This window comes from Chelmon rostratus, chromosome 16 (genome assembly GCF_017976325.1).
Source record: "Chelmon rostratus isolate fCheRos1 chromosome 16, fCheRos1.pri, whole genome shotgun sequence".
Classification (NCBI taxonomy): domain Eukaryota; kingdom Metazoa; phylum Chordata; class Actinopteri; order Chaetodontiformes; family Chaetodontidae; genus Chelmon; species Chelmon rostratus.
In genome coordinates this window covers 7,063,156-7,090,150 of record NC_055673.1, presented here as the reverse complement: position 1 = coordinate 7,090,150, position 26,995 = coordinate 7,063,156, and the positions used below count along the sequence as shown (strand labels likewise).

The 26,995-nt window shown below is 44.9% G+C and overlaps 1 protein-coding gene across 1 annotated transcript in view; it reads right to left on the bottom strand.

Annotated features, from left to right (window-relative positions):
- Nucleotides 1–22,177, bottom strand: part of LOC121620132 (ephrin type-A receptor 7-like) — a 148,823-nt gene extending 126,646 nt beyond the window's left edge. The window contains exon 1 of the mRNA XM_041956083.1: nucleotides 22,072–22,177. Coding sequence (XP_041812017.1) covers nucleotides 22,072–22,150 — 79 coding nt within the window. The 5' untranslated portion in view covers nucleotides 22,151–22,177. The remainder of the gene's footprint in view (nucleotides 1–22,071) is intronic.
- Nucleotides 22,178–26,995: the final 4,818 nt, after the last annotated feature.

Sequence of the window (26,995 nt, the reverse complement as noted above, 5' to 3'; positions counted from 1 at the left end):
AGAAACTGTAGCAACAGCGAAGCTCCCGAGCAAGTGATCCATTCTTGATAAGCACACACACGGACACACCAAGGAGGACTCCTTGGGAAATCATAGTTATTAATTATCAAGCCGAGGCGATAAATAAATAATGCGGAGTGGAGCAGCGGTGGTACACTGTGAGTGGTTAGAATGCCAGATTGTTCCAAACGGCGGCGGCAGCAGCAGCAGTAGGTCAGTAATTAATGAAATCAAAGAGCTGCTCTAATGAGAGACAAAGAGCACTTCCCTTACTGATGGACCCCCCCATCCCCCCGGGTAAACGGGAACCCAATAGGACAGAATGCAAAAACAGGCAATGACACGCTGATAGTTTGGTTTGAAATATGCTTATGTGCACACACACACATTCACACACACAGATGAGCTGACACACCTTGTAAACAGCAAAGTTGCAAACACACTGGGGCAGAGACGAGAACACAAATTAACAAAATCTTTCCGGTCCTGTGAGAGGGCACAGCCAGCTTATGATCCTCATTTGTACCACTCTTCCCCACCCTCCTCCTCCTCCTCCTCCTCCTCCTCCCACCAGCCATTATCCCATTTCATTCCTCCACGGCCAGTTGTTTATTTGTTTATCGCCGGGCAGATAATACAACAGAATTAATCTGCTAATTCCTCATTTTTTAACAGAGCAATTGTACTGTTTATGTAAATGGACAGAGAAGCAGGACTGGTTCCACAGCGCGGGCTGGCTGGCTGGCTGACTGGAGGATTTAATTATCAAGGCTAATTACTTGTTTTCCTCTAACAGTTAACACGGGGCTGCCACTGCCGTCGCTACTACACTTCCCTGGGCGCTAATGCCCGAGGCTGCTGGTTTCACGGGGAGGACCGGGTGGTGAGAGAACACCCCAGGAAACAAGGATGTCTTTCCTCAGCTTGTCATTTTAAATGATCAGTTTGTTGCCTGTCAGAGTGGGTTTGGGACTTTGCGGTGGGGGCAGGTATTCATCTGTGTCTGGCTCTGACAAAACGGTGTGTGTCACAGAAACCAGTGGCCTGGTTGTCCAGGACAGACGCCATGTGACTTCCACGTCCCCAGACCAAATCCAGCTGGGAATGTTTGCTGCGGAACTCCAGCATGTTGTCACTCCCCTCACTTCCCCTCGCTTCACTCTCACTTCCTGGCAAAAATGTCAAATCAGCAGACTAGCATGTGCCTGTTTAGCATTTCTAAGCAGTACATAAACATGTAATAAATGATTTATAACACTATAATGCAGTTCTAAAGAGAAAAGGACATTTGTGAATAGTTTAGTACATACATAACATACATGTGATGACATGTTTTATTACATTGTCATTCATTATCTGTTTGTATAGCAGCCTCCACTTATTGGTGGCCAATATATAAACGATAAATAGGGGGGGGTTAAAGTGATGCAAGTCAATTTTCCGATGCTTTATTCTCCAAACATATCAAATAGTTCAAGTAAAAATATTTATTTGATGGAGTGCTGCAATAAAATCAAAATTTATCAAAGTTATTCTGCAACACTTTTGATAATTGATTAACTGTGAAGGCCAATGTGCCAAACAGCTGAAGGTTGCAAGTTCTTGAATGTGAGGATATGCTGCTTTTCTTGGTCCTTCATAAACGTTAATATCGCTGGAGTCTGGACTGATGGAGCAGGCAAATCGAGACGCGATGACTCTGGAACACGGAGAGGAGCCATTTTCTTTTCCTGGTTTCTGCTATTCCATAGAGCGAGTAATTCATCAATTATTAAAAAAAAAAAAAAAAGGATGGCAGATCATTTGAGAATGAAAATGACCCTGAGCTACAGGTCTGTACTTTGCAAACAAAAATGTTCTGAAAAAGCTGGTTGTAATTTTTTCTTGTCTATTTGCATTTGTTGTGACTAATGGATGCAGAAGGAAACCAAAAACAACCTCGCCTCCCCCCCGACGACGGCAAGAGAGCCAAAAACGCTGGAGAACAAAGCTCGTTATGTTGGGGATGATTAGCGCTGGCTCATTATGATAGAAAATGACTAACTCACACGAACGCCTTCTGGATTACCAATACTAATCTGTTATGTCATTACTATACGTACACAGCAATCTGCTCACGCCGAGACTCACATTTTCCCTGACATCTTTGCTGCGGCGCTCAGCCGCCGTTCACATCCACTTCGGCGAGTCACCGCGGAAACATGTGTCACGCACACATGCTCGTGTAACTCAGAGGACAGATGCGGGACTGCGTTCGTTCGTTCACAAATGCGTGGACGTGTGTGGGAATCGAGCCAACGTCGGATCCCGAAGACAGACATGTAGTGAGCAAGAGAAGCAACATGTTGAGTGCTAAAGCCTGCAGATGGGGTCTTAGGTAATTATAGTTCATCAACATGACTCAGCTCGCACTGATCACGCCGCTAATACACACACATGTACACTATTGGCTGAATAACAGCATTTTCATAATTATCCCTGACTAACGGGGCACAGACGCTAGCCTGTTAAAAAGACACCACAGTTATAGATAGCAAGGATGTTTTTTTCCCAACTTAATTCTGTCATCTACAGTATTATGGGATATTCAGAAGGAGTAATGTTGAACACCATTAGTATAAACTAACTTTGCATGTTTTATTTGACGTTAAAGCCTCGGTTTTGTTGACTGGTCAACTTTTCCACAGAGAGCACTGGAGCTACTGAGTGAAACTGAGATTTGACGTAGATTTTTAGGCTTTATTTTACATTTCATCCAATAAAAGTAACATTTATTTACATTAAGTCAAATATTTGAGGTCTCTTCTCTTCTTTACCAGTTTATTAGCAAGCATTGCCATTTAACCTCAACCACGATGGTTCCTTAACCTTAACAAAGTCCCTTTTTTGACCCAAAACACAACCTTGCCCATTGTTCAGTCACTCTAGAGGACTGAAAAATGGGGTGTTTTCTCATTTAATCTTGAAGACTTGCTGGTAAACATTCTTGTCAATTAACATCTGACACCACTTAACTCAGAGACGTTTGAATGGAAATGGTTATCAGCACAGCAGCAGTAAACAGCCCCACAAACTGCAGGCTAAAGCCACCAGCACATTTACGTCTTTCTGCCCCACTACATTTTAAACACACACACGCTTTTCCTCACCACGAACGTCCCCGCACGGACACACACGCACTTCCATACCGATAGTGCCGAGCCCCCCGCGGCTGACTTACTGATCCCTGAGGGTTAAAGGGGAAAGGTCATCTGTCTTGACCTCTAAAGTCCTCCCTGACACCGTGTACCAAACAATCGCAGCGTCCAGTGCACAGCTCAAAGGTCGTGTCCCTGGAGGTCTCAGCCTATCGACCGAGGGGGCGCCTCCAAACGGCACGAGTGGCACGGGAACCAATCGGAGCACCTGAAGTGGCTTGTAGGGGGATTTGATCAGATGTATGCACACCTCGTTTTACAAGCAGAAAGCCTTCAGGCGTTTTGTACCCTCGTGTGCAAATCATGGATGATGGATTGATTGAGGCTTTTAATCGTGAGGTGCTTTTAGCGCCTTACACAGATGGCTAGAAAGGGTTTTGATACGAGGAGAAAACCTCAGGCGCTGTGTCATGTTCGTGTATGAGTTTTTAAAGCAAAATGGATGAGGACACATCCAGAACGCCGTGAGGTTGAGATCATTCACAGCAGCAATTTCACAAACACGCTTTACTCTGTTGTACGTTGTGTTTGCTATCAAATTACTGCAGATAACCTGTGGAAACACCATTTACAGCGCGCCTGTATTGGAGTTTGCGGTCACTATTGGGTTAAACTTCCACTGCTCTGGACTCCACGGAGCATTTAGCTGTGTGAAGGAGGTCCTTCATCCACCACAGACAGCTTATGGCCATGTTATAGACGAGTAGAGCGGAAAGAACGGATGGAGGGAGGGCGGGAAATATCAAAAGGGGGGACAGAGGTGTCGGTGGGGGGAAGCGGGATGGGATGACAGATGATGAGGGCAGAGCAGGGTCGTGATTCCATGACTGCTGGAGCCCTTCAGAGCCGAGCAACGTGGCACACGGCATCGCTAATGAAATCTGTGCATTCGCTCTTCAAGCAATGAGAAACAGGTGGGGCGGAAGGTGGAGGGAGCAATGGAAGCGGAGGAAAAAAAACAGAGGTGTATGGTAAAGAAGTAGGGAGAAATAATTAAAGATGGAGGTAGAGCGATGAAAAAATGAAGAAAGATGGAGACGGGCAAACACGCAGAGCGTGAGTGACAGAGGAGGAGAGAGAGCACAAGACAAAGAAAAAAAGAGAGAGAGGAAGCCTCATCTCCATACACTGTGATGGCAGGCAGATTTGAATTTAGGGCCCGTCTCTCATGGAGCCCCTATAAATAGGGACGAGGTGCAAACACCAGGCAATTTCACTGCAACACCAAACACAATGCCTGATTGAGGGCAAATTAAAATGCAAATGCAACACTTCCATTTTTCCAGATTTCACCTGCGAGATAAGCGAAGGACCTCTGTTTCTTTCATAAAGTGGATGTGTGTGTGTGTGTCTGCGTGTGTGTGTGGGTGCGTGTGCGTCTTGTGTGTCTGTGTGCGTTTATGCACAAGTGTGCGTATTTGTTTGTTTGTCAAGTTTGAAATGAGAGGAGACAGGAGGGAGACTGGAGGTGAGGTTGTATAAACAGATTAGATTCAGTATTGTCCTCTCCGGGCTGCATTTCAATCGTCATCCTCGCCGCCTTTCCTCGTGCCCTTGTCCGCCTGCAATTTCGCCAGACCTTCAACGGGCTTCGACACGATGAACTTTACTAAAGAATACCAAAACATTCTTAAAACAGGATATCAGGAAAACAATGTAAAGCAGAAAGATGATGAGAGTTTTCCATTTGACGAGCTGTGACAGAAAAGTCCACCCACAGGAGTCAAAGATTCAACTTCATTTCTGCACGTTGCATCAAAGAGCCGATCACAGAGAGGAAATTTAGAAGCATCATGAGCCATTTTACAATTTCACAAACCGGCATAAATAAGCTTTTTTGAGCACAAAGTGTTTAACCCTCTCAACCCCACGGATCTCCGGCGGGTTTAAAAGGCATGTTTCTTTAAACAAATAGCCAAAATTACACCATTTATCGTCACCAGAAACTGTAAAAACAGGAAGTGTCAGATTTTCATCAAGACCACTTTATTCCATAAAATGTTGCCAATGTTGTCACCTACAATCAATTCAGAGAAAAGTCGACTTTTTAGAGAGAGACTGCTTGTGAAAAAATGCAAATCTTATAATATATATAAATATATAAGAAGCACATGGATGCTCCAATTTTTTTCCAATGTTGGGAACACTTGGAAGACGTTGCATATATAGACTGTGCTGTTCCCACAGAGGTGCAAGACTTCTACATCGTAGTGAAAAATGAGAATAAATGTGACAAGGGGCAAAAAAAAAAAAGGGCCAGAAACAGCTTTGGGTTCACATTCACCATATGAATTCAAACCTTTCCAAGTCACGGGTCAGAAACATATTCAACCGCTGTGGTCACATGGTCTCAGTGAGCAGAAGGTTTGTAGTTCAAGCCAAGAGAAGGGCAAATGTTGACCACAAAATGCTGCCCAGTGACCAGCGCTCACACTGTTTCACTCACAAGCCATTTCCAGTTATCAGTGTAAGTGTTTTAACCATGCGAGGACAGGAGAGGACAAGAATGGACAGAGAAAATGAGTGGAAATGTGAAACAAAGAGAAAATGAGAGGGGAGTGAGTGACAACCAGACAGAAAATGACAGAAAATGACAGACAGGCAGACAGAAAGAGACGACGGAGAATTAAACCCAACAGTCTTTCCTTTAAGCCACTCTTTGGCTAACCGAGCTGAATTTTTCATCAGCCTCCGTTCTCAGAGGGTGGGCGGCTAAAAGCGTTCCCCGTGCCCTCATGCTGCGTACATGTCCGTGTGTGTGTACGTACGTAGGAAGAGTGGAAAGGCGAAACGAAAGCGACTGCTGAGGCGGCGGCATCCGTAGGCGTGTCACACGTGTGCCGTAAACGAGGATACGTGACTTTCCTTTGCCCTCGCACACGCCTTCAAAGATTTTCAGAGGATGGAGAAGAGCGACAGACACGGAGGACTTGTGTTTACAAGGACATGGTAATTTATTCACGATTAACTTTGACTCTCTGCTGTTTCAGTCCCAGAGCAGGCTTGGCGAGATGCGAAGAGAATGGCAGAGCAAAGGGGAGAAGAAGAAGTGAAGAAAAAAGGGACAGCAGGTAACAAAGAAGAAGAGAAAACTCAGGAGAAAGGCAATCTTATTTTATTATGGTAGTCTAAACAGGAAGTGGATGATTCTGCATGTTTTGCACTCCCTGTTTAAGCTGTGGTCAGACTGCTCTTCACATTAAAGACATGAAACCAGCTCAAGCTCGACTCTTCCAACTCATCACCGGCCACTCGCTTTAATCTGTGCTGGACTTCCTGGATTCCCACCTTAAAGAAACTGTTTCTTTGCAACTACTTCCGAGACAGTGCTAGAAGAAAACTGCTCTCAGGTAACTTGGCTCAACAACGGTTAGCTTTTAAACTGACTCAAAGTCTTCTGTGGAGCGATCTGAGTCATATGTCTGAGTGGTGCCGCCACTCTTCATCATTATCAACACCCACTGCCCCCCCAAGTTCCTACAAGGACACGCATCACACGCCTCGACTGCACTGTATAAACAAACAAAACGTATGGAGGTTGAAGGTTGCTCTTGGCTTCGGTAGCGAAAGCCGAGTGCCAGCGCTGCAGTCTATGCGCTGGAAAACAATTACACTCCTCGAACTGGTAACCAATTTACATTCACATGTAAATCCACACGATCCCGACCAATGAATAGGCTTCATTGAATGCTTTAGTGGCGTTTAGTGATTTAGTGGCAGGCTCCTTCAAATGACCTTCCAGCAAAGTCCATTACTTTACCCAGCTTCCAACAACACACACACTCTCTCTCTCTCTCTCTCTCTCTCTCTCTCTCTCACACACACACACTCACAGACTCAAGACTTCAGAGAGGCAGGTAATTCGCCATTAACTGGAGCCACTCAATCCCTGAAACACTGCCAAGTTCAATTGTGTGAGTGAGATAGATGGAGAACGTGAAAGAGAATGAGAGAATGAGGGAGGGAGAGACAGATGGAAAGAGCAATTGAGAGCGAGTGACAGAGTGAGTGAGAAAAAGGACGAGAGGCAGGAAGGCACTTTATTCTGCCACTTCCTGCGCAAAAGCATCCCTTCCCATCTGCCCTGGAGAGAGTATCCCGGTCACCTCAGCTCCATACCAGTCGGACCATCTGACCACTCCAGCATGCGTCACCACAGAGACGTATGCACATAGAGACGACTTGCCTGCGCGGGCATTAATTAACGCATGCATAATCCCCTCTGAAAGGACGAGAAAAACAAAAGCCGTGCACAAAAGTGCAGTGAATGACTTCACAGAACAAACAACACAAAACGGTTTTCTTGCGATGTGTTCGCATGCAAATTCAAGTGCAAAAACTGCACGTTTCAGGCAGCAAGTACAGAAACAAGAACGCCACGGAAACACACAACAGAAATGGGAGGAACCGCCTACATCACTATCACCCTCGTAATAACCTTTGGTAACCCCATTAAAATCAATTCATCCATGGAAGGTGCACCCAACACACACACCCATGCATACACACAGAAAGAGAGCTGAGACACACCAACCACACACGACAAATGTATTAAATGTGAGGGCAAACCAATTACAGAACGTAGACCAATTCCTGCTAAAACACACACACACACACACAGACACACACCATTGTACACTTAGTCCCTCTCAGCAGAGCTGTAATAACCATAGCTAGCATTTAGCTACAGGCTGGACCAAGGGGAGATACAGAAAAACCGTGTAATAGAGCTTAAGCTGCAGAGGAAAAGAAAAGCTTTTCAATATTTTTTTATCAAACATTCATTTTTCTTATGACTGCATGTCGCATTTACACTCCAAACCAGAAACGGAGTATGTGCTCATGGCGTTAATGTATGTGTGTATCACAAAGCGTGCATGTACACTCCTGAGGCACAGCACAACGCGACATTGTAATTCACTCAGCGTGTGCTAGCGGTACGCACAAAGCCAATCCAGCATTAATGCAGGCCTGATGGGGAGTATAAAAGGCAATCCTGTTTCATGCCATTGACTTTCAAATTACATTAATGTAAATGCCTCCCTGTCTCGTCAAAAAAGACACAGAAAGAGAGAGAAAGCAGGCGAAAAGGAAAGAGCGAGGAAGAGATAGTAACCCAGAAACTAGATTATTAGATCATTAATCGTTATTAACTCACTCTGAGTAATGTGAAAAGACCTGCCAAGAATTTACACCCAAGTATGCAGCTCTTGGCGTTTAGACTCTTTCAGCTGACTGTTTTGGTTTTCCAGCTGGCAGATACACTGAATGCTTGAATCAAGCGGCTTTAGCTAACCCGCCACCACATATACGCACAGCTGTAGCCACTGGACTTAACACAACCTCAACAAGATGATAATGCTGCTCATGTCTGGGTGTTTAAGGAGGCAACTATCTGCTAACATGTTAGCCATGCCAATTTTTATCAGTCGAAAAAATGTAAGCATGCTTGTCTCCGACACTGCGCCGGAGTCTCTCGGCCCCCTAGTGGTCAAAAGTTGCTTCACGCAGCTTTTTTATCCAGTACATGTTTAGTTGTGGTCCGCAGTATAGTGAGCTTGCACATACAGTGTAAAACAGGCTAACTATCATGAAGAAATAGCTGATTTCTGACAGCAGAACTGCTTTTTTTTACACAACTACTCTCTGAAGGCTTCAATTTGACTTCAGAATGTTTCCAAGAACTCTTACAAAGGTGTGATTTTTAGAGCAGATCTTATTTTTCCGATGCTAAAGGTCATTGACTTGATTTGTTCTGTTTATTTTGCGGAATGGCTGCAATGTTTTCTCTGAGACATGAACATCATGACCAGTAAGTCAGAGGAGAAGGTTTTCCATCCCAGAATCTCAAATCAGATCACAGGATGCCCCAGTTAGAAAGGGTGCTTTGGGGTGCTGGATGCCAGACTGTGGATTAGTCTTCCAGCTGAGGCACACAATTTCTACTTGCAACAGTTGGTGAAGATTTTTCCGTTTTCACTTTTTGTTTTGCTTGTGCAGTGCTCTTCTGATGGCTGCTGGTGCTACAACCCGATTTGCATATTTTCTTAGCAAATAAAGCCTCTGCAGTCTTACTGTAGTGCTGGTTCTGGCACCTGTGGTGCAAAACAAGCAAGACTGACTTGCTGTGCTGAATCTGTATTTTGCCTGAGGAGCAATGTTTTCCTCCTTTGACGAGGCAGTGAGACTGATTGATGCTTTAGGCGTGATTATGCATCGTGTAGGTTCAGAGCGACATGATTGGAGTTCAGTGAGATCTCACTGTATTAACCTACTGTCGACACAGCACAGGAACAAATGCCTTCGGTGTTCTCGCTGTTTTGTTGACAGACAATCACTGGCTGCTCTCTGAAACCACTGATTAATCAAATGCCATGCTCTTTGATTGGCTGGCTGGCCGACTGACCAGAAGACAAAATGGCAATGGGCATCTGGCTGACTTGATTATCAGCTGAATGCAGCGCTCTCCACAGAATGACAGCCCATCAAAACCAATGTGGTACTGAATGACAACAACGGAATAAGAAGGCCTACGTTAAACAGGAGAGGTCACAGCACAATCAGTTCATTTACAGGAGGGCTGTAATCCCTGAGAACATGTCTCCCTGTCTGTGTTTCCAGGGGAGACTGTCCATTACCAAACGATTGTGGACGGATAAAAAATAAAATAAAATCCAAAAAATAGTAAAACAAGTTGCCAAATCTACTTTGGTGGTCGTTCATATTCCTCGGTGGCCCGCCCGAGTTAAGTGGGAAACTCCTGGCTGTCTTGGTGGTTGCTTGGTTGCCAGATCACATGACTAAATGGCTGGTGGTCCAGCCAGCTGGTTAACTGACTGACTGACTGACTGACTGACTGGCGCACTGATTGGCTGGCAGACTAGTTGACTTTTTCATTTACATTTATAGCTGAGGGGAAGCTGAGAAACAACAGGAGCACACTCCACCCACCCATCCTGCGCTGATGACACTCTGATTGCAATCACGACCAGACGCACAAAGAAGCACATACAAACACACACACACAGAAATGTACTTATTGCCTGTACATTTACATCCAAGAGTGTGAACACACAGCCGACAGGAACAGTGTACACAGCATGCGATTACACGTGAAGACAAAAACAGGCAGCACACATCGGCCTGTACAGTTCCAATAAGCAATGAGGTTATCAATACAATCAAAAAAGCCAACATGAAGAGGTTACTGACGAAGAGGGTGAGACACTACGCCACAAACGGGTATATTTTACTTGAGCTCTCTGCTTTGAGTTTGTCGACTGCTTTCTGCTTCACGTGGCTTTAATTAACAGGGTGACTGTGTGGCAGTTAAAATGGGGCGATAGTTCTGGTTGGTGTTGTCCCCTGTGGGGCTGTTGACCATTAGTTACGCTTTGAAGCAGTGTTTTCTCAAGGTCCCCGTTTTGTTTGTACCGCGAACGCTCACATGGACGCAGACGCGCTTGCAAAACGTTCTGTGAGGAGTAAAAAGCACTCAACTCATCTCGTCATACGCGATGCGTTTTGGTGAGGAGAAAACTCACTCAATTCCAGATATTCCAAATATATGTCCTGACGTTAAAATACAGGCTTTGTGCTTCGGGTTTGCACTGAAGAGTTTTGTTGAATGAATCCAAAACAGGTGAGGCTTGTGCCAAAATTGCCGGCCATTGCACCGCCTTCCTCACCACCTCTGCATACTCTCAAATACATTTTTCTTACCATGTCCTTTTTATTCTCTCTCGGTCTCTTTTTTTCTTCTCAACTGCCCCCATAGTCTCTCAATGCCTCATTTCCTCGTCGCCTCCCTCATTTGGACTGACAGTAAACTGAGCAGAATAAGTTTCATCCATTCCCACCCCACCACTTAGCCTTTTACAGCCTGTTCTGCTCCCCCTTGCACTTTTGATAAACTGAGCAGATCAGGTCCCATGCTGCTATGTTAACCTTCCTTGCCACTTGCCACATTACATCCTCTGGCACCTACAAAGCTCTCTCACTCCCGCCCTCGCCGTCTGATAAACTGAGAAGAGCAGGACCCATGCTGGCGTGTTAACCTGCCTCGGCCACTCACGCCATTACATCCTATGCCATCTACGCTGCTCGCACTCACACGCTCTCGCCCTCAGCCCAGTCACTAACACCCCTTCATTATGGATAGTCTTCTCCGCGGGGGGCTATCACTTCAAAGACACCCTGCTTTCCTCTTCCGTGTCGCTGTGGAGTGGGTCAAGATGACTGGGTGTGATGAGGTGTACGGGAGGGTAAGGCTCGGGGTGGGGAGGGGTTATCATTAAAGTGACTGAGCTGGAGCCGTGCGATTTATGTATTTATTCATCACCAAGGAAGCTGCGCATTAAAAGGTCGGGCAATTTTCCAGGTCACTGACCAAACCCACACGGCGAGGAGGCGAGGGGAAGAGGAGGACAGGCGAGGAGAGACAAAAGAGAGAGAGAGCGACTACGATGGCAAGCTGGTGAAGGCGATATTGGCAGTCGGACACACATCGGTGCGTTCAAACCTCACCTGTGTGTGTGTGTGTGCGCGCGCGCGCGCATTAGCCGGTTTGCCAAAGATCTCCTGCATGTGTGCCCACGCTGTTTGTTTGCGCGAGAGAGAGAGAGAGGAAGGAGGAGGAGTGCGTCTGCGGTTCGTGTGTGTGCATTCACGTCTGTCTGCACACCGGCTGTGGTTAATGAGTTTGAAAGGTCAAACGCCTCTCAGAAAGATTAATGGGGTTTCCTAGGCACGGGGGTAATGGTTTACGAGGCCCAGCCGGACACATTTCTAACACGACGGTCATTACCACCGCAGAGCAGAGACGGAAGGAGGGATCGCGAGCAAAGACGAGGACGACGCACAACTGCTGGGCAGCAGGCGGTGAGCAGAGAACAGCGCGTGTCCGTCCACCTGATGCACACGTGTGAATCATCCTCATCCATGTTTATGTGTATACAACTCTGAGCTTAAGATAACAGATTCCACTGGATATTATATCTCCTATCTCTATGAATTGCCATAGGCTTTATTCTAAATACATTTTAGCTTTTTTTGAGTGGGGCAAACTGTTAAAGAAACATGGAACAGAAATGACAAGGAACCCATTTGTTGTAAGAATTAATATAATAAAAAAAATGCTCAAAAAGCATAAATATCAGAGTCCTTCATTTATTAACAAGTTGGTATGTAGGTCTGGCTGTCTAGTCAGTGTGTGGCCATCCTCCCTGCTGGGATCAAGAGCAGTTTTATCTGATTTCGTCGGAAAGTCTGCTGCAGGCTGCCTTAGCCGCTACTAGCATAACACGCCAGAATATCTGTCTGAAATGTTGGAAGCTAAAAATGCATCTTGAGTAATACAGGTGGCAGGTTTGGTGAAGGAAGAAGAGCGCATGAAACAAAAAAGACGACATCTCTCCGACAGTGGAGTATAATGCTCAATCAGTGGAGTAATATTTTAAAGCAATGCTGTGCAGCAGCCAAGACTTGACTTTCAGATGTCCACAGGTTTCAGGCGAGCACCTGAATGCACCACACATACAAACAGCAGCCTGGGTTCAGTCTCTCTGTTTCTCTCCGTGTATGTTAACAAGTGCTGCAGCTTGATTCAGCTCAGCGAAGTAAGTAATTGCCAAAGTTGTCATATGGCTGCCATTAGAGGAGGACTCAGTATCTTTATGGCTGGCGCGTTTCTGAATATTGGCAAGTGCATGCAATTGTGTCTGAGCATGTGTGAAGGGCCATTCTTCACAGTCTAAATGCACAAATGTTGCATAACACAGCTTTGGAAAATACATGTGCAAAAACTATAGAAAAGAATTAAACTTTCATTGCAGTCCCTGCCGTATCTACATATATCAGAGGCGGCTGGAGGTGGTCGAGAGAGATGTGACCGGGGAAGCATGATGTAGCATTTATAATAAAGGTGCAAAAAAGAAAGACGGGGAGAACAGAAAGATGTACATTTCTAAACATGTTTGATGTAAGCTGCAGTCTTTTCCTCCTCCTCTTCAACACACACACACCAGTAAAAGTTCTCCGAACATGTGTCATCGGATCAAACATGGCAGAGGAGGACAAGCAGACATGAAAAGCACATTAAGAGGCGGCGTTCACGGGCCAGAGCCAGCGAGGCGGACACTGACACAGCACAAGATGAACAGGGGCAGCTAATGGCGGAGTTCAGCTGTCGAGGTTTGTGGGGTCTCTGAGTGTGCCGTGTGTGTGTGTGTGTGTGTGTGTGTGTTGGCTGGAAAGGCAGCACGTGCTTGAAGCTGGGAGCTTGAGTAGATGTGGGTTCTGGTATGTATTTAAAACATGTGCAGCATATTGCCAGCCCAGCACACGGACGCGTGAAAAGGACTGCGCCTCATGTTTTAACAAGATGAGAACCCGCTCTCGTCTGCTCACATAACTCTTACGTAAGTGGATATGGACTGCTGGACAACATTGCCTCAGCTGTAGCCAATATGAAAGGCTTCAAACAGCATTTCTCCAAGATGGATGTAAACATACTGAAATGGGAAAATGGGGAAAATATTATTTGGACAGCAGCAACAGTCTTCTTCAAGTGCCCCAAACTGATAAGTTTATGTTTTAGTGACAAAGCGGGAGTAGCAATCATGGCAAGAGTGATTGAGGAAGTCAGGTGACGTTACTGTAGAGGTTGTGGTTGCTGAATCGGTCAGCTTAATATCAGACTTTAACATTGGAAACCACCACCCCCTTCTTAACAACAGTCACCGTTGTTTTAAACATGACCGCGGCTATTCCACATCGTTGTTACTGTATCTATGATAACAAACCTTAAATTTAGTGAAAAGCCATGCTTATGCCGAACCCTGACCAAACCTTAACTACAGCATTGTCATGTCATTGTCATTGTAAAAAACTATTTATTTCTCAGCAGTGTCTTTGAACAATTTTCAAAGCCTCATATAAATAATGTCGTCCTGCCATTAAGGGCGTCCAATCAGAAAACGCTCCTAAGCAGCCGTTACAAACAATGCATTTTGTAGTTTTATTTTGAGGATTTGAGGCGATGGTAAACTCACTGTCATCAAGTTTTTTGTGGTTATAATTTTGTCTTTAAAATTTGATCCGTCCAGAAAACTACTCTGATACTAGCCGCAATGTCTCTATAACCTCATATTTCATTGAGAATTTAGTTTGTTCAAGACTATGGGATGCAAAATTTTAGCAAATATTAGCTCAAAATGAAACATGCGCACCAAAATCCCAGCAACCCACTACAGTTATACTAAAGTTAGCTTGCAATTATATGAAAAGACTGAATGGTATTTCAGGCGATTCCTGAATTTCTGTCTTGCCAAAAGGCAATGTGCTGATCTACAAGTTTGTTATTCTTTAGAAAAAACATGGACAAGTGTTTCCCTACAAACTGCGAGAGTGTGTGTTTGTCTTGCTGTACATTCCAGGACCTCTGTCACCTCCATGACAGTGTGATGGGACTGCCTAAACCAGGCTCAATTGAGGCTGATGGTCTCTAAGCCAACATCTGAGAGGGAGGGCAACACATTTAACCTGTGGTAGAACACTGCCTCCACACACACACACGCGCACGTGCACACACGTTACGATTCCTTTCCCAGCATTTTACTCACAAAAGCCCCAAAGCCAGTTCTTGATTAGAAAGAAATTGATGCGTTAGAGCGTGCATGGTCAAAATGGTGTAACGGCAAGCAAATTTGAGTCCACTTTAGAGTCACACAGGGTCATTCAGTGCATGAAATTTGCAATAACTGATCCTGGATCAGGTGAACAAAGGAATAAGAAAAACGGGCCAACTGAAGCAAGATCTGGAGAGCCAAATTTCCCACCAGAGCTGTTAAGGTAGTGGAGTTTTCAGGTGCATCCATCAGATGGAATGAACATAGTCTTACAAGCTAGAAATGCTGCTTGCCTCAATACATCCTCATGAATCTGTTCATTCTACTGTTCATACCAAAGTCTAAATGAGTGGCTGATGATGTTTTCACCATCGGAAAACAAGCAAATGAAATAAAAAGCTGGGAGTGTGAGGGTGTTAGACGGACCGAGCTCCGCCGAGTTGTCAGTTCAATTCCCAACATGCCCACCCACATCAAGCCTTGCATTAATGCGGTTAGTGTTTACTCTCAATGCAAAACACCCCGAGCAGAAATTTCTGCCAAGAGCACAGCTCCAGCTCCACGCAAATACACACCAGTGACATTCATCAACTTCAGACACCTCAGGACTGAAAAGCCTGCCAACAAAAAAACTCCTCTAATCCATTAGTATCCCAACAAAAGCAGCAAAGATAAATAATGGGTTTGAGGCATCCGTATAAAAATCAGGCAAAAAATACGTCTTAACTCCAGGATGCTGGCGGTGTGGGTGGTGGGAGACATTTTCAATTTAATTTTCTCCAGTTATGTTTTTTATTAGACTTTTCTGCATATGACCTTTGAAGAACCTTTTTGAGAACAGGCCCTTGAGATGTTTACATAAGGCTCTGGCATGAAAGCACAAGTACATTTGCTGAAGCAGCTGTGGTTGATGAGTCATTGTGATCTTTAAGACTCTCTCCTCTACTTTTCACATATAGTACGCAGCATCAGATGATCATTATCACTCTCTACCTTATATGAATAAACATACTCATACACACCTGCAGCTACACACTTGTGTTTGATCATAATGCAGCTGAGCTTGACTGCCTGGTTACCTGGATGCATATATACCTTGGAACCTTAAATAAAAATGTGATTAACAAGAGCTTTGACTCAATTAATTGATAAATCAATCAACAGGAAATGATCAGCAGCTATTTTGGTGATTGATGAGTCGTTTCAGCCACTCTTCAAGCTAAAATTGAGCAAAAGTTCTCTGGTTCCAAAATTCAAATAAGTAAACCCAACCTGAGTTATACTAACATTAAATCAGACTACTTAACATGTTGAGCGTGCTGACAATAAACAACTACAAACCTTATTTTACCTCTGTGCATTTTCATTATGAATCATTATTATTGAATTAAAAAGATAATTGTTTAATCTATGGCAAATACCACTCCAAGGGCTTTTCAATACAAGCCATACTCTGCATATGTCTATAAACAGTCCCAACACATTCTATTTACAATGATGTAAGACAGAAAAAAATGCTGAAGCCAGTTACTGTTTCACATTTTTGCTTGACAAATGATTTTAAACAAAAATTGTTCATTTTGCGTTAATTAATCAACTAGCCGAGCATCATCCTACTACATAAATGGTATTTTAATTTCTCTCTCTCCCACTGTTATTGCTGATTTCAGCCTATATTCTCAGCTTCCTTTTCACTGCTTAATTACTTTTGCTGCTGCAATGATTTAATTATCACCCGCACAAATTAATAACATTTCATCATATTTCAATATAATTCACCATAACAACAAGTTGCTTAAGATGCTTTGAAATCACCCAGACAGGATGCAGTTTGTTTATGCTGATTTAACTCTTCCCAAAGCTGCACGTTGTGAGGACGCTCCTCAGAAAAGGAAAGCAAACGGGAAAAAAAGGTGCAGAAAATTTCTTCCACTTTCTTAGAGGGAAGCAAAGATGTGAGTAAATGTGCAGAAGTATAAGAAGCACACGCACACACACACACACACACACGCACACACAGCAGCTGAAGGAGATGTTTCAGCATAGATTCATCAATAAAATGATGCACAGTCCGTAGTGCCTTCATCTATCACAGGCAGCTGCACAGAGCCCCTTCCTCACTGTCCAACATGTCTGAAACACCTGCTAAACCCGCATTTTTCCCTCCCACATGTGCGCGCACACACACACACACACACACACACACACACACACACACACACACACACACACAAAGACTGCTCTTTCTCCCTCTCTCCAACATCCCTCCCTCCCACACACACACTCCCACCCTTTCCTCATTTTTGCAGATCCAGCAGAATACGCCCGATGCTTTACTTACTGTCCTTACCCTGAACAAAAGAAATCAGGTGACCCTATTGGGATCCAATAGACATGCATACTCTCTTACACACACAATTCATTTATCAGTCTAAGTCAATGTGTTCGGTGGAGTGGGAGGTAAGTAAGGATGTGGCTAAGCTGCCGCATTGACTTGTTATAGCAACCCTTGGTCTGTTTGATTACATGTAACATGCCAGAGCTGTGGAACAAAGCAGTGGTGGCAGCTTACAATTCCCTCATCACCCGCTCCCCCCCACTTGCCTATACTCGCCTCTAATTTTCTTTCTGTCACTCCCTCATCCACTGTTCCTCGCTCAGCCTCCCTTATTCGTCACCCCGCGACCCGACACACCCCGTCTCCTTTCTCTGCTGGTAATGCATCATATTTTTAGATGAGACTCCTCTCTCTCTCTCCCCTCCGCCTTCAATCGTTTCGCCGCACCTGTGCCTCCACCTTCCCTCCCGTCGTCGGCCCTCCTCTCGTCCCTCCCGTAAATGACAGCGTCCCTGAGGCCTCGACGAGAGAATGTCGCGCCGCTACGCCTGTCATCTTCACAAATCACTCTGACCTTTCATACTCACGGAGGTCACAGTCATCTGCTCCAACACGCACAGGTCCAAGGCTGTCCTTGCCAGCCAAAGATGGACCGGTGCATTGGGCCCGGCAGCGGCAGCAGAGCAGAAATAAGCCTGCATCAATCACAGGCAATTAGTCCCAATTGATGCCTGGGAGGGTGGAGAGCTACTCCACTGCTAGTCTGGCAATTGCTGGTAAACCCAATATTAGTCAATCAGATAGCTCCTAAGTACTAATTATGTGATTCAGTAATCATATGACATATGAGTGGAGCTTAATAATGAATCGTTACTTTGATTATGCTGTGTTCAAATCAACAGTAAACAGAAGTACCGAGGCTTTGCATCTTAATGTAGTAGGTTTTTAAAATAAAAGATATATCACTGCTATTGTCAAGGAAATAACACTTAAACACTTACAAAATAGGTCTGATATAGTTATAGCTTTTCAAGCTCATTCGTCAGACAGAACATTCATAATGGATGATTCTGCAAAACCGTTGTAACATTTTTAACATTTCCTTAAATATTGGGCTGTTTTTCAGTCTGACTTTGGTGAGTAGGCTAAAACTGCTTTATTAACATTAACGATTGTTATTGTGGGATGTGTAACTGTGCCCAAGACAACCAAAACACCTGGTTATGCTTACAGAAAGATCATGGGAAATAAAAGAGAAAAAAAAGCCAATACTAGTTGATTTTAGAGGTGAAGGCTTGCATATAAACTCCATGAAAAGATGCCAGAGGAAGCAAAATCCTCCTGGGCTGCGCAAACTGAGGTGAAGATTTGACCGAGCGGGTGGAAAACGTTTCAGCTTGAACGAAAAAAAAAAAAAAATGCGCTTCTGCCAAGACCTTCTGACTCCACTGCAGAGACGAGAAGAAGAGGAGGGAAGCTGGAAAACAAATGATTCCAGAGTTTCTGGTAAGTTAGGAGATCAGTCGTATGCCGAGCTGCCAGCAAAAACTCCACACACACACACACACTCCACACACACACACACCAACACAGGGTCAATGGGTACACTGAGACGGAATTTAAGCTGCAGTCTCCGGCGTAAAAGTTGGAGACTTTTGCAATTCCTTCCACCAACTCCTTCAGCGCTGACACTCAACATTTGCAGTGGATATAAATGATTGAATGATTGATTGCGTGCTCCCGATTCAAACTATACTGAATTACAATCATGCAGAAACAAAACACTCTCTCAAAGTCCTTCACAGCATGTCAAACCTTTCAAAGGTGACTTCTAGGACTAAAGGGACCTGTCACATTGTAAAAGTTTTCTAAAATAGTAGACTTTTCAGCTGTGGGTGTGACATGTTTAATAGTATAAATACTGTGACTTTATCTCTAACTACCCCTGCATCACAAAGCATCACGGTGGAAAATGTCAGCTGTAAATTTGAAATTACACTTGACACGAAAGGTTCCAGAAGCACACCGGCGTAATAAGGCTGCAGGTAAACAACAGGCTGACTACCTGCCGAGAACACAGCAGTCAAGTCACCCCGGCCATTCTGACAAGACAAGGCATCAAACAAAGCTCCGGCCGCACAAACAGGATGATCCCGCAGGTTACGCTGCGACTCTCTCGCTCTCAATCACTCCACTCCTCTCCATCACTCTGCCTCTATTGTTCTGTACCCAGCCCATGCCCTCTCAGCTTGCTGCAGAATGGATGGATGCAGCGGGGAGGAGAGGGAGGAGAGGGGAAGTAAATGAGATCCCGATGAGATGCCAAGGTGTGTTAGCGGTGAGGCGTGGGGAATGAGAAAAGCGGCCTGAAGGGAGGGGGAGTGGCTGGATTGACTGTGTGTGAGGTGCCGGTGTGGAATAGCGCGGACACCCGCTCGTATTAGTGTTCGCTAAGTCAGCTCTGGATGCGGGAGGCATGCATGGGAGAGGACGGAGAGGGAGCAGGGGAGAGGGAGAAGAGGAGGATGACAGATGAGAGGACAGTGGAAAGAACAGAGGGCAAAAAGAAGAGAAGAGCCAGGAACTACAAAAAAAAAAATGCAGTCTTGCATATCTGCAACACAGGAAAACGCTGCTGGCACATGAGAAATGAAATAAGAGCAAAGACAAACACAAGGGGACTTGTAAAACTGTGAATAAAAGCTACTAGAGCATTAAAATAGGCACCAGGGCAGCCTGCAAAAGAGAAATTTCATGAATAGTGATCAAAGAGCCACATGCTGCAAATATTGTAATATAATATAATAGGAAGTTTTTAACAGATATTCTCAAAATCCCTAATACAGGCAAGATTTACGCTCACGCTTCCTTTGTTAAAACACAGCTCTCACGGCAGAGTGTCGCACGGTAACAGAATACAGGTAGACAGGTAGATAAGTTGCCTCAATTAACATGGATATAACGGCAGAGAATTCAAAAGGAGGGAGATTTCTCCCCAGTGTTCTCTCTATCTCCCCAAATACTTACGAACAGCGAGAAGAATCGCTGCCAATAGCAGCCTTCAGGAGCACATTGCTTTCACAGCAATTAATCGCTGTCACAACATCAATTAAACAAAAGCTAGCATCCAAATCTGGCTACCCAGCATTCCAGGGAACCAAATCAATCTGGCAATGAGTCTGCGAGTGTTGCATCCAATGCTCGAGAGGAAGTGTGTGTGTGTGTGTGTGTGTGTGAGAGAGAGAGAGAGTGAAAGAGTGCACAAGTGTGTTCATATAGTGTGTGCTAAAGGGGCCCTCCACGCATGTGTGCACACATGTGCATGTTTCATGAGAAGGCTTGCATGCAAGCGCAACATGTACGTGTCAAGTGAGCGTGTGCATTAGATGCGGAGTTGCGTGCGCCAGCAGTGCAGTAATGTGCGTCAATGATGCATGGCCGTGAAGTGTGTAAGCGTGCCAGATGTACTTTTCTATATACTTTTACTCCATATACTGTAGATGTATGTGTGTGTGTGTGTGTGTGTTTGGCCCATGCATGAGTGTGTATCTGAATCCACTCTGTTGCACCTTGCCAATAAAGTGCTTCTTTCGAAAGAGCCTGGGGGTCTGAAGCCATTATGTTCTTTTCCACTTCACAATCTCAAAACTGATTAGGATCACTTCCCCGGCTTCACCTGAGCCAGCCGGTGAGAAACACACACACACACACATTCAATTGGCTCTGTTTGTGAGTTTGAGCTGATATAAGTCTTACAGGTTTACAATGTCTTGGCTAACTTGTGAGTGCAGAAAGTATTTACGTGTGGCGAGCAGCCAGGCTGTTGGACCACAGCAGCTCCCTCACTCTCTGACACACTTCAGTGCAGATGCACGGGGGCAATTAAACAAAGCAGCAACCCAAATCCCGATGCCACATCAGCATTAAATCTTGATGAACCACTCAGTGAGTCCTACACTGTGCCCCTGCATTCCTGCTCTGATTCCTGTATTAAATACAGACAGAAAGACAAAGGAAGTGAAACAGCTGTCCAGCTGTTCAGCTCTGACAGCAGGGACAGTTATTAGAGAAGAACTGTGCTGGAAAACGGAGGAGAGCAGCACGCAGTGGGATAAGCAATAAGGCATCAGCCTAATGCGTCCTGTCGTCCGCGCCACGGCAGCAGGCTGCTGGAGGAGGACGAGACAAAGAAACCAGTTGCACAAAGATGCCGTGACAAAAGCCCAGAACACAGTCCAGATCTCTGGGAGGCCAGACCAGGACCTTTTTTCTGAGAACGGGAACGGTTTCCTGAACGGAACGGACTTTTCCTGCAGGGATGAATCAGAAACTGGATGTTGGAGCAAACAGCGGCTCTGCTGTGCGGCGACAGAAATTGAAGAATTTCACTCAGTTTTCTGACTTTTTGACAAAAATCATTAAACAGCTTGACCACATCAGTCATGAGTTCCCAGTCTGCAGTGCTGGATCCTTTTAATAATCAGCAGCTGCGCGGGGTTTTGATAAGCTATTATATCTACTGAACGGCAGGTTATCGATTTTAGATTTAGTACAAATTGAGGGAAAAAAGTTAACAAAAGATCTAGCAATCTAAATAAACCATATCTGTGGGCATGTTCGCGTTATTCAGCGGGGAAACGCTTTTAGTTCACTGAGCTCAAATGCGTAAATCTGTCACTGGAGGCTACAGCGTTTAGAGACCAGGGAAAAAAAAACCTTCGTCTTTCACATGTTTGAGCCATCTAAAGACCGGTTTAACTCCGCGCCCTCTCCTCATCAGCTGCACCTGCTTCTCCTCACAGGACGAGCGCAAACGCCAAACTGTCTCCGCCGCGGACATCTGTCGATCAGCGCTGCCCGCCGCGGAGACCGGTTTGGGTTAAAGAACACAAAACACGTTCAAACATACCTTCCTCGGCGTGACAATCGTCTTCTAACTTCAGCAATAATATCCAAAGCACCGAAATCAGCGTTTTACGGAGATCCATGTTTGTCTGGCCAGTTCCGCGGGGCTCTTGTCATCTCTCTCCAGCCTGCGCGCAACGCACCGCAGCAGAGACGCACTCAGTGTTTGGATGGAGCGGACGCCGTCTGGGCAAGCAGTGCAGGATCCACAGAGCCGCACGGCCTATTTGATATCTCGGGGGAGGGCTTTACGGGCGAGATTGACATCGGGCGAGCGCAATGAAGTGGGACGTGGAGTCGAGGGTACGGGAGGGTCGACCTATCAAGGAGCCGCAACCTGAAATCTCGGCGCCAGGTGTTTCCCGGCTAGTCAACAGAGTGAGGCGCGCAGCGGTGCCACAGTCTTTTTATAGAGAGCAGGGGGGGATCGGTGAGTTAGGATCTCGGTTGGTGGATGTGGTGGAGAGTTTAGTGAAGATCACGATTCTGCGCTCGTTGGAGGATCTCAGTCTCTCTGTTCTGCAGATAGGGGTCCTCGGGCGCTCCTCAGTTTAGTGGTATTACTTCAATGAAGGGGTTTGCAGCCATCAAAACTCAAAACACACTGAACACTAAGAAAGAATCAAATCCAGTAAAACACTTTTTTTTTTATTATGATCACTTGAGAAGCTTGTGAGTTATATATGTGAACTTGAAAAATGTAAAGAATAAAGACTTAAAGCTGGCATGTGTGCACTTCTGCACCTTTGAGAGGACGCCACCCCCTCAGGGATCTGACCTGGGAACATTTCTTTGTTTAATAGACATTTTTAAAGGGACATGAATTCACCAACGCCAGATACTACAACATTCGCAGCTATTCTTTTAACAACACGAAGTGGTAGGTGAATATTCTCATTCATCATACAGCTACACTGCAGTCAATAGGAAAACAATACAAATCAGACCATTGATGAAAAGCACTTCCATGTCTGATCTATGTTTAAAGCACATGGGTGGAGGATTCAGTGGCATGTAGTGGCGAGGTTGCAGATTGCAACCAGCTGAATAGACCCTGCCTCACCCTCCCATACAGTGGTCTCAAAAAAAGTGGCTCCCTAGAGCCCGTGTTTGGTTTGTCCATTCTGTGCTTCTGTAGAAACATGGTGGTGCAACATCCGAGAACCTGCTCCCTCTATAGATATAAAGTGCTCATTCTGAGGTAATGAAAACATGATTCTTATTTTCAGGTGGATTTAGGCTAGGGAAACATACTTCTGAATATCATATTCCATTTCTGCCAGTAGATCCCATTAAATCCTGCACACTGGACCTTTAAAAGCAGAGCTAAAAGGGCTGAAAGCAACACACAGGCAGGATTGCACACATTTTCCCAAACACTTACAATAATTAGAGAAGGCGCTAATGACAAATTAAATGTTGTGTTTGAAAAAGGCCCTAGGATGTATTTTTCCCTGTTATCATACGTGCAGAACTAAAATGGAAAAAAAAAAAAGAAAAAGTGACAAACCTACTTAAAAAAGAAGAGAAATATCCCTTAACATTTACTGTGAAACATCAGAACTGGATCAGTACAGCAACTGATATAGTTGGACATTTTACACTCCTTTCTTTCCACACACTGACTTGAGATAATTTCTGTAATGGAAATCACTTCCTTTCTCTGGGGACCATTGATTTGATGCGCCTTAAAGTGAGCGGACATGATCGCAGCATTCCGCACCGAGAAAACACCATCGAGCTTTTCCACAGGGTTTCTGCGTGTGTGCTTCTTCAGACGGAAGGAGAGCAAAATGAACTGAAACGTGGAGCTTCTGTTTCAAGGGTTTGCATCATTGTAACACACAGACTAGGCTCAACAGTCCTGTGTCTCTCGTTGTCGTAGCCACACACACACACAGCACACACACACATGAAGCGTACATGCACATCAATTGACCATTCTCCCAGTTTAGCTTGGAAAGCAATACAGTTTGTCGCTGATTGACAAGCGAGATACCCTTTTTGTTTGGTTTTTTTGGCAAAGAGAAAGCGAGTGATGTGAACACAGGTTGAATCTCCAATCAGTTTTTCTGAGTGCTGAAAAGAGAGGGCTGCACTGTACTCAAAGAGCTCTCTCTGCTATGCATTCATTTGAAAAAAAATCATCACATGGTTCATTGAAAAAAGTTCAACAACGGGCTGCAGAACTTAACAACAAAGCTCATCGAGAACATAAAAATGCAACTCTGTTAACTGAATTCAGCGAGAAAGTCTTCTTATTCTTCTGCTTAAAGAACAATGTACCACTACCCAATAATGTGGAATCTGTCCTCTGTCCTTGTTTATTCTGTGTTCACTGAAGCTTCCTGAATGAAACCCTGAACGCAGAGTTCAGGTTTTGATCAGAGAGTCGAGCTCAAAGTTGAAACTTCCTCAGAAAACATAAAGTGGCCTTAATGATACCGAGCCTCCACTTCAGCAGCTCTTCAGTGTGTACAGCCAGCCTTGGCTATTTAGCTACTTTTCAAACTTTAATGACGTGCTAATGAAAAGGCTAGTCAGCACACCTAATTTTCCCCTGAAGCAAGCCCTGCAACTGCCGGACATAAAACAGCTCTGTAATAAATGTAATAAGTACTTTCAACACCGCACACACTCAAACTCCCCCTCTGTGCGCAAGACACACACACACACACACACACAAACACACACGCTCCCTCCTATATGCTCCATAATCAACGGTAAGAGTCATTATCACGGTCGCCACCCAGCCCCCTCTCCCTCCATCCCTGCTCTCTCTGCACAAACCACAGGCTTTCTCTCTCTCTCTCTCTCTCTCACACACACACACACACAGATTATGGGCCATCAGCCCGACTGATCCTCCCCAGCAGGGGGGCTGGTATCCTCAGTTCTGGGAGCTGATGAACATGATCATCTGTCCTCCTCTGTGGTCATTACTCACCAAGGACAGAGGCCAACAGCCCCACTCACTCACTGTCTCCCCTCACAGTCCATTACCTACATGCACACAACACTCTCTTTTATGCTCTCAGTCTCACATCGCATATCCGCCACGACCGCATCTGCTGAATTTCAAAAGGAAATTTTGATATGTGTCACTTTTAGTGTGTTTTTTACCACAACATTAAGCACCAACTGAAGCGGCATGTCCAGACTTTTTTGGTGAGAGTGACCCAAGTCTGGCACACACTTATGCATTGGTGGCATGAAGCATGCATTAATTTACCATATCTGTCACCACTGTCTACTTTCATTACTAACATTACAGTACATTGCAGTTTCTTACATTCCCATGTTTCAAATTTTCCAGGATATTATTAGTTCGATAGATAGATAGATCTACCAATCACACACACACACACACACAGAGTGAGACCATACAAATGCCATATAAAGCTTCTATACTTTCAATTTTACCTCCAAAAATAGGCTATAAACAAAAGAAAACTATGCACATTCAAACATACAGTCACAGTGCAAAGTACCAACTTAATCTTAATAATTAAGCTTTATTAATTACGCCGATGTGGACCAAATACTGGACTGACAAAAGAAAGAATACACAAAAGTCCCGCCTCTAATCAGTCACACAGCCAGTCACAGTTTAGGATCATGGCGTGGCCAATCAGGGGATGGCCCATGCTACATCTGGCCCATCTTCATTTGCATTTTGTCATTTGAGCTTTTCAGTTAAAGGATAAGGATGGTGGGTTTTTTTGTTTTTTTTTTTAGATTTTTCTTATGACCAACAACCTGTGAAAAGACCAAACCTCCCTATGCTGTCTCTGGCACTCAACCCTGAGCACATCTGTTTTATTCTTTTTCAAAAAGGGCTCAGTAATTTTCTAAATGATGCTGTGGTTTTTAACAAACATCACTGTTAGTACTAAACAGTGCATGTACAAGGGACTATTTTCCACTGCGCATTAATACACTTTAGTGAGGATTTTTGGCCGCAGGACAATTATAAACCAGTAGAAAAAACCTACAACGCCCACATTTATGGTAGAGAATGAACATTTCATCAGATGCAACAGTGTTGGTCACTTCAGCGACACACAGATAGGCTACTTGTTAGTCTCGTCGACAGCCTCGAGTGTCGAAGAAAATCTCCAGCCCTGTTTTACTTGATTGCTTTACACACATACAACACTTTTTCCTTTTGCCCTCTGTCAACACATGCCAACACACGATGAATGAAACTACTGCAACGCCCCCACCCCAACCATGTGTTTGCATTATTGATCAGGAGAACAATCGCCGGGGAAAATAAAAAAAAAGAGATGTAAATCATGACCTGATGCCGCACAGACAGGGTGGGGTGGGGTGGGGGGGGGGGGGGGGGGGGCGTTGAAGCAGTAAATAAATGTCAGTTTCAGCACACATACACGTATATGCAACTCAGGTTTGTAGGTTTATTACTATGCGACAATTTCATGGTGATGCTCTCCGCTGGCCCCACCCTCTCTGCTCCTCCTCACATACAGGATGGGGAGGAGGAGGAGGAAGAAGAGGAGGAGGAGGAGGGAGCAGAGTCACTTGACCTTTTCAGTTCCTTGGCCGTTTCCCCACTCAACCAAGCAGAACGAGGGAGGAACAAAGAGATATTGGGTAGAGGAGGAGGTGTGCATGTGCATGTGAATACGTGGTACACTCTCAGACATGACGTGGACCATGTAAACCACAGCGTTCGATTCCAGCTGAGGATCTCTGCTGCATGGCACCGCCTCCTCTTTTCTTCTCCACACCACCTCTCTATGATGCATCAAGAAAAGGCAAAAATGTCCAAATAAGTTTCTTCTTGTTCCTCTCCATCTCCTCCTGACCGTGTCTGAGCAGGCTTACATAACCGTTTTCCAAAAGCTCTGTTTTTACCACCCCCGCTTAAACACGAGGCCGGCATCTCCAGATGGATCTGTAGA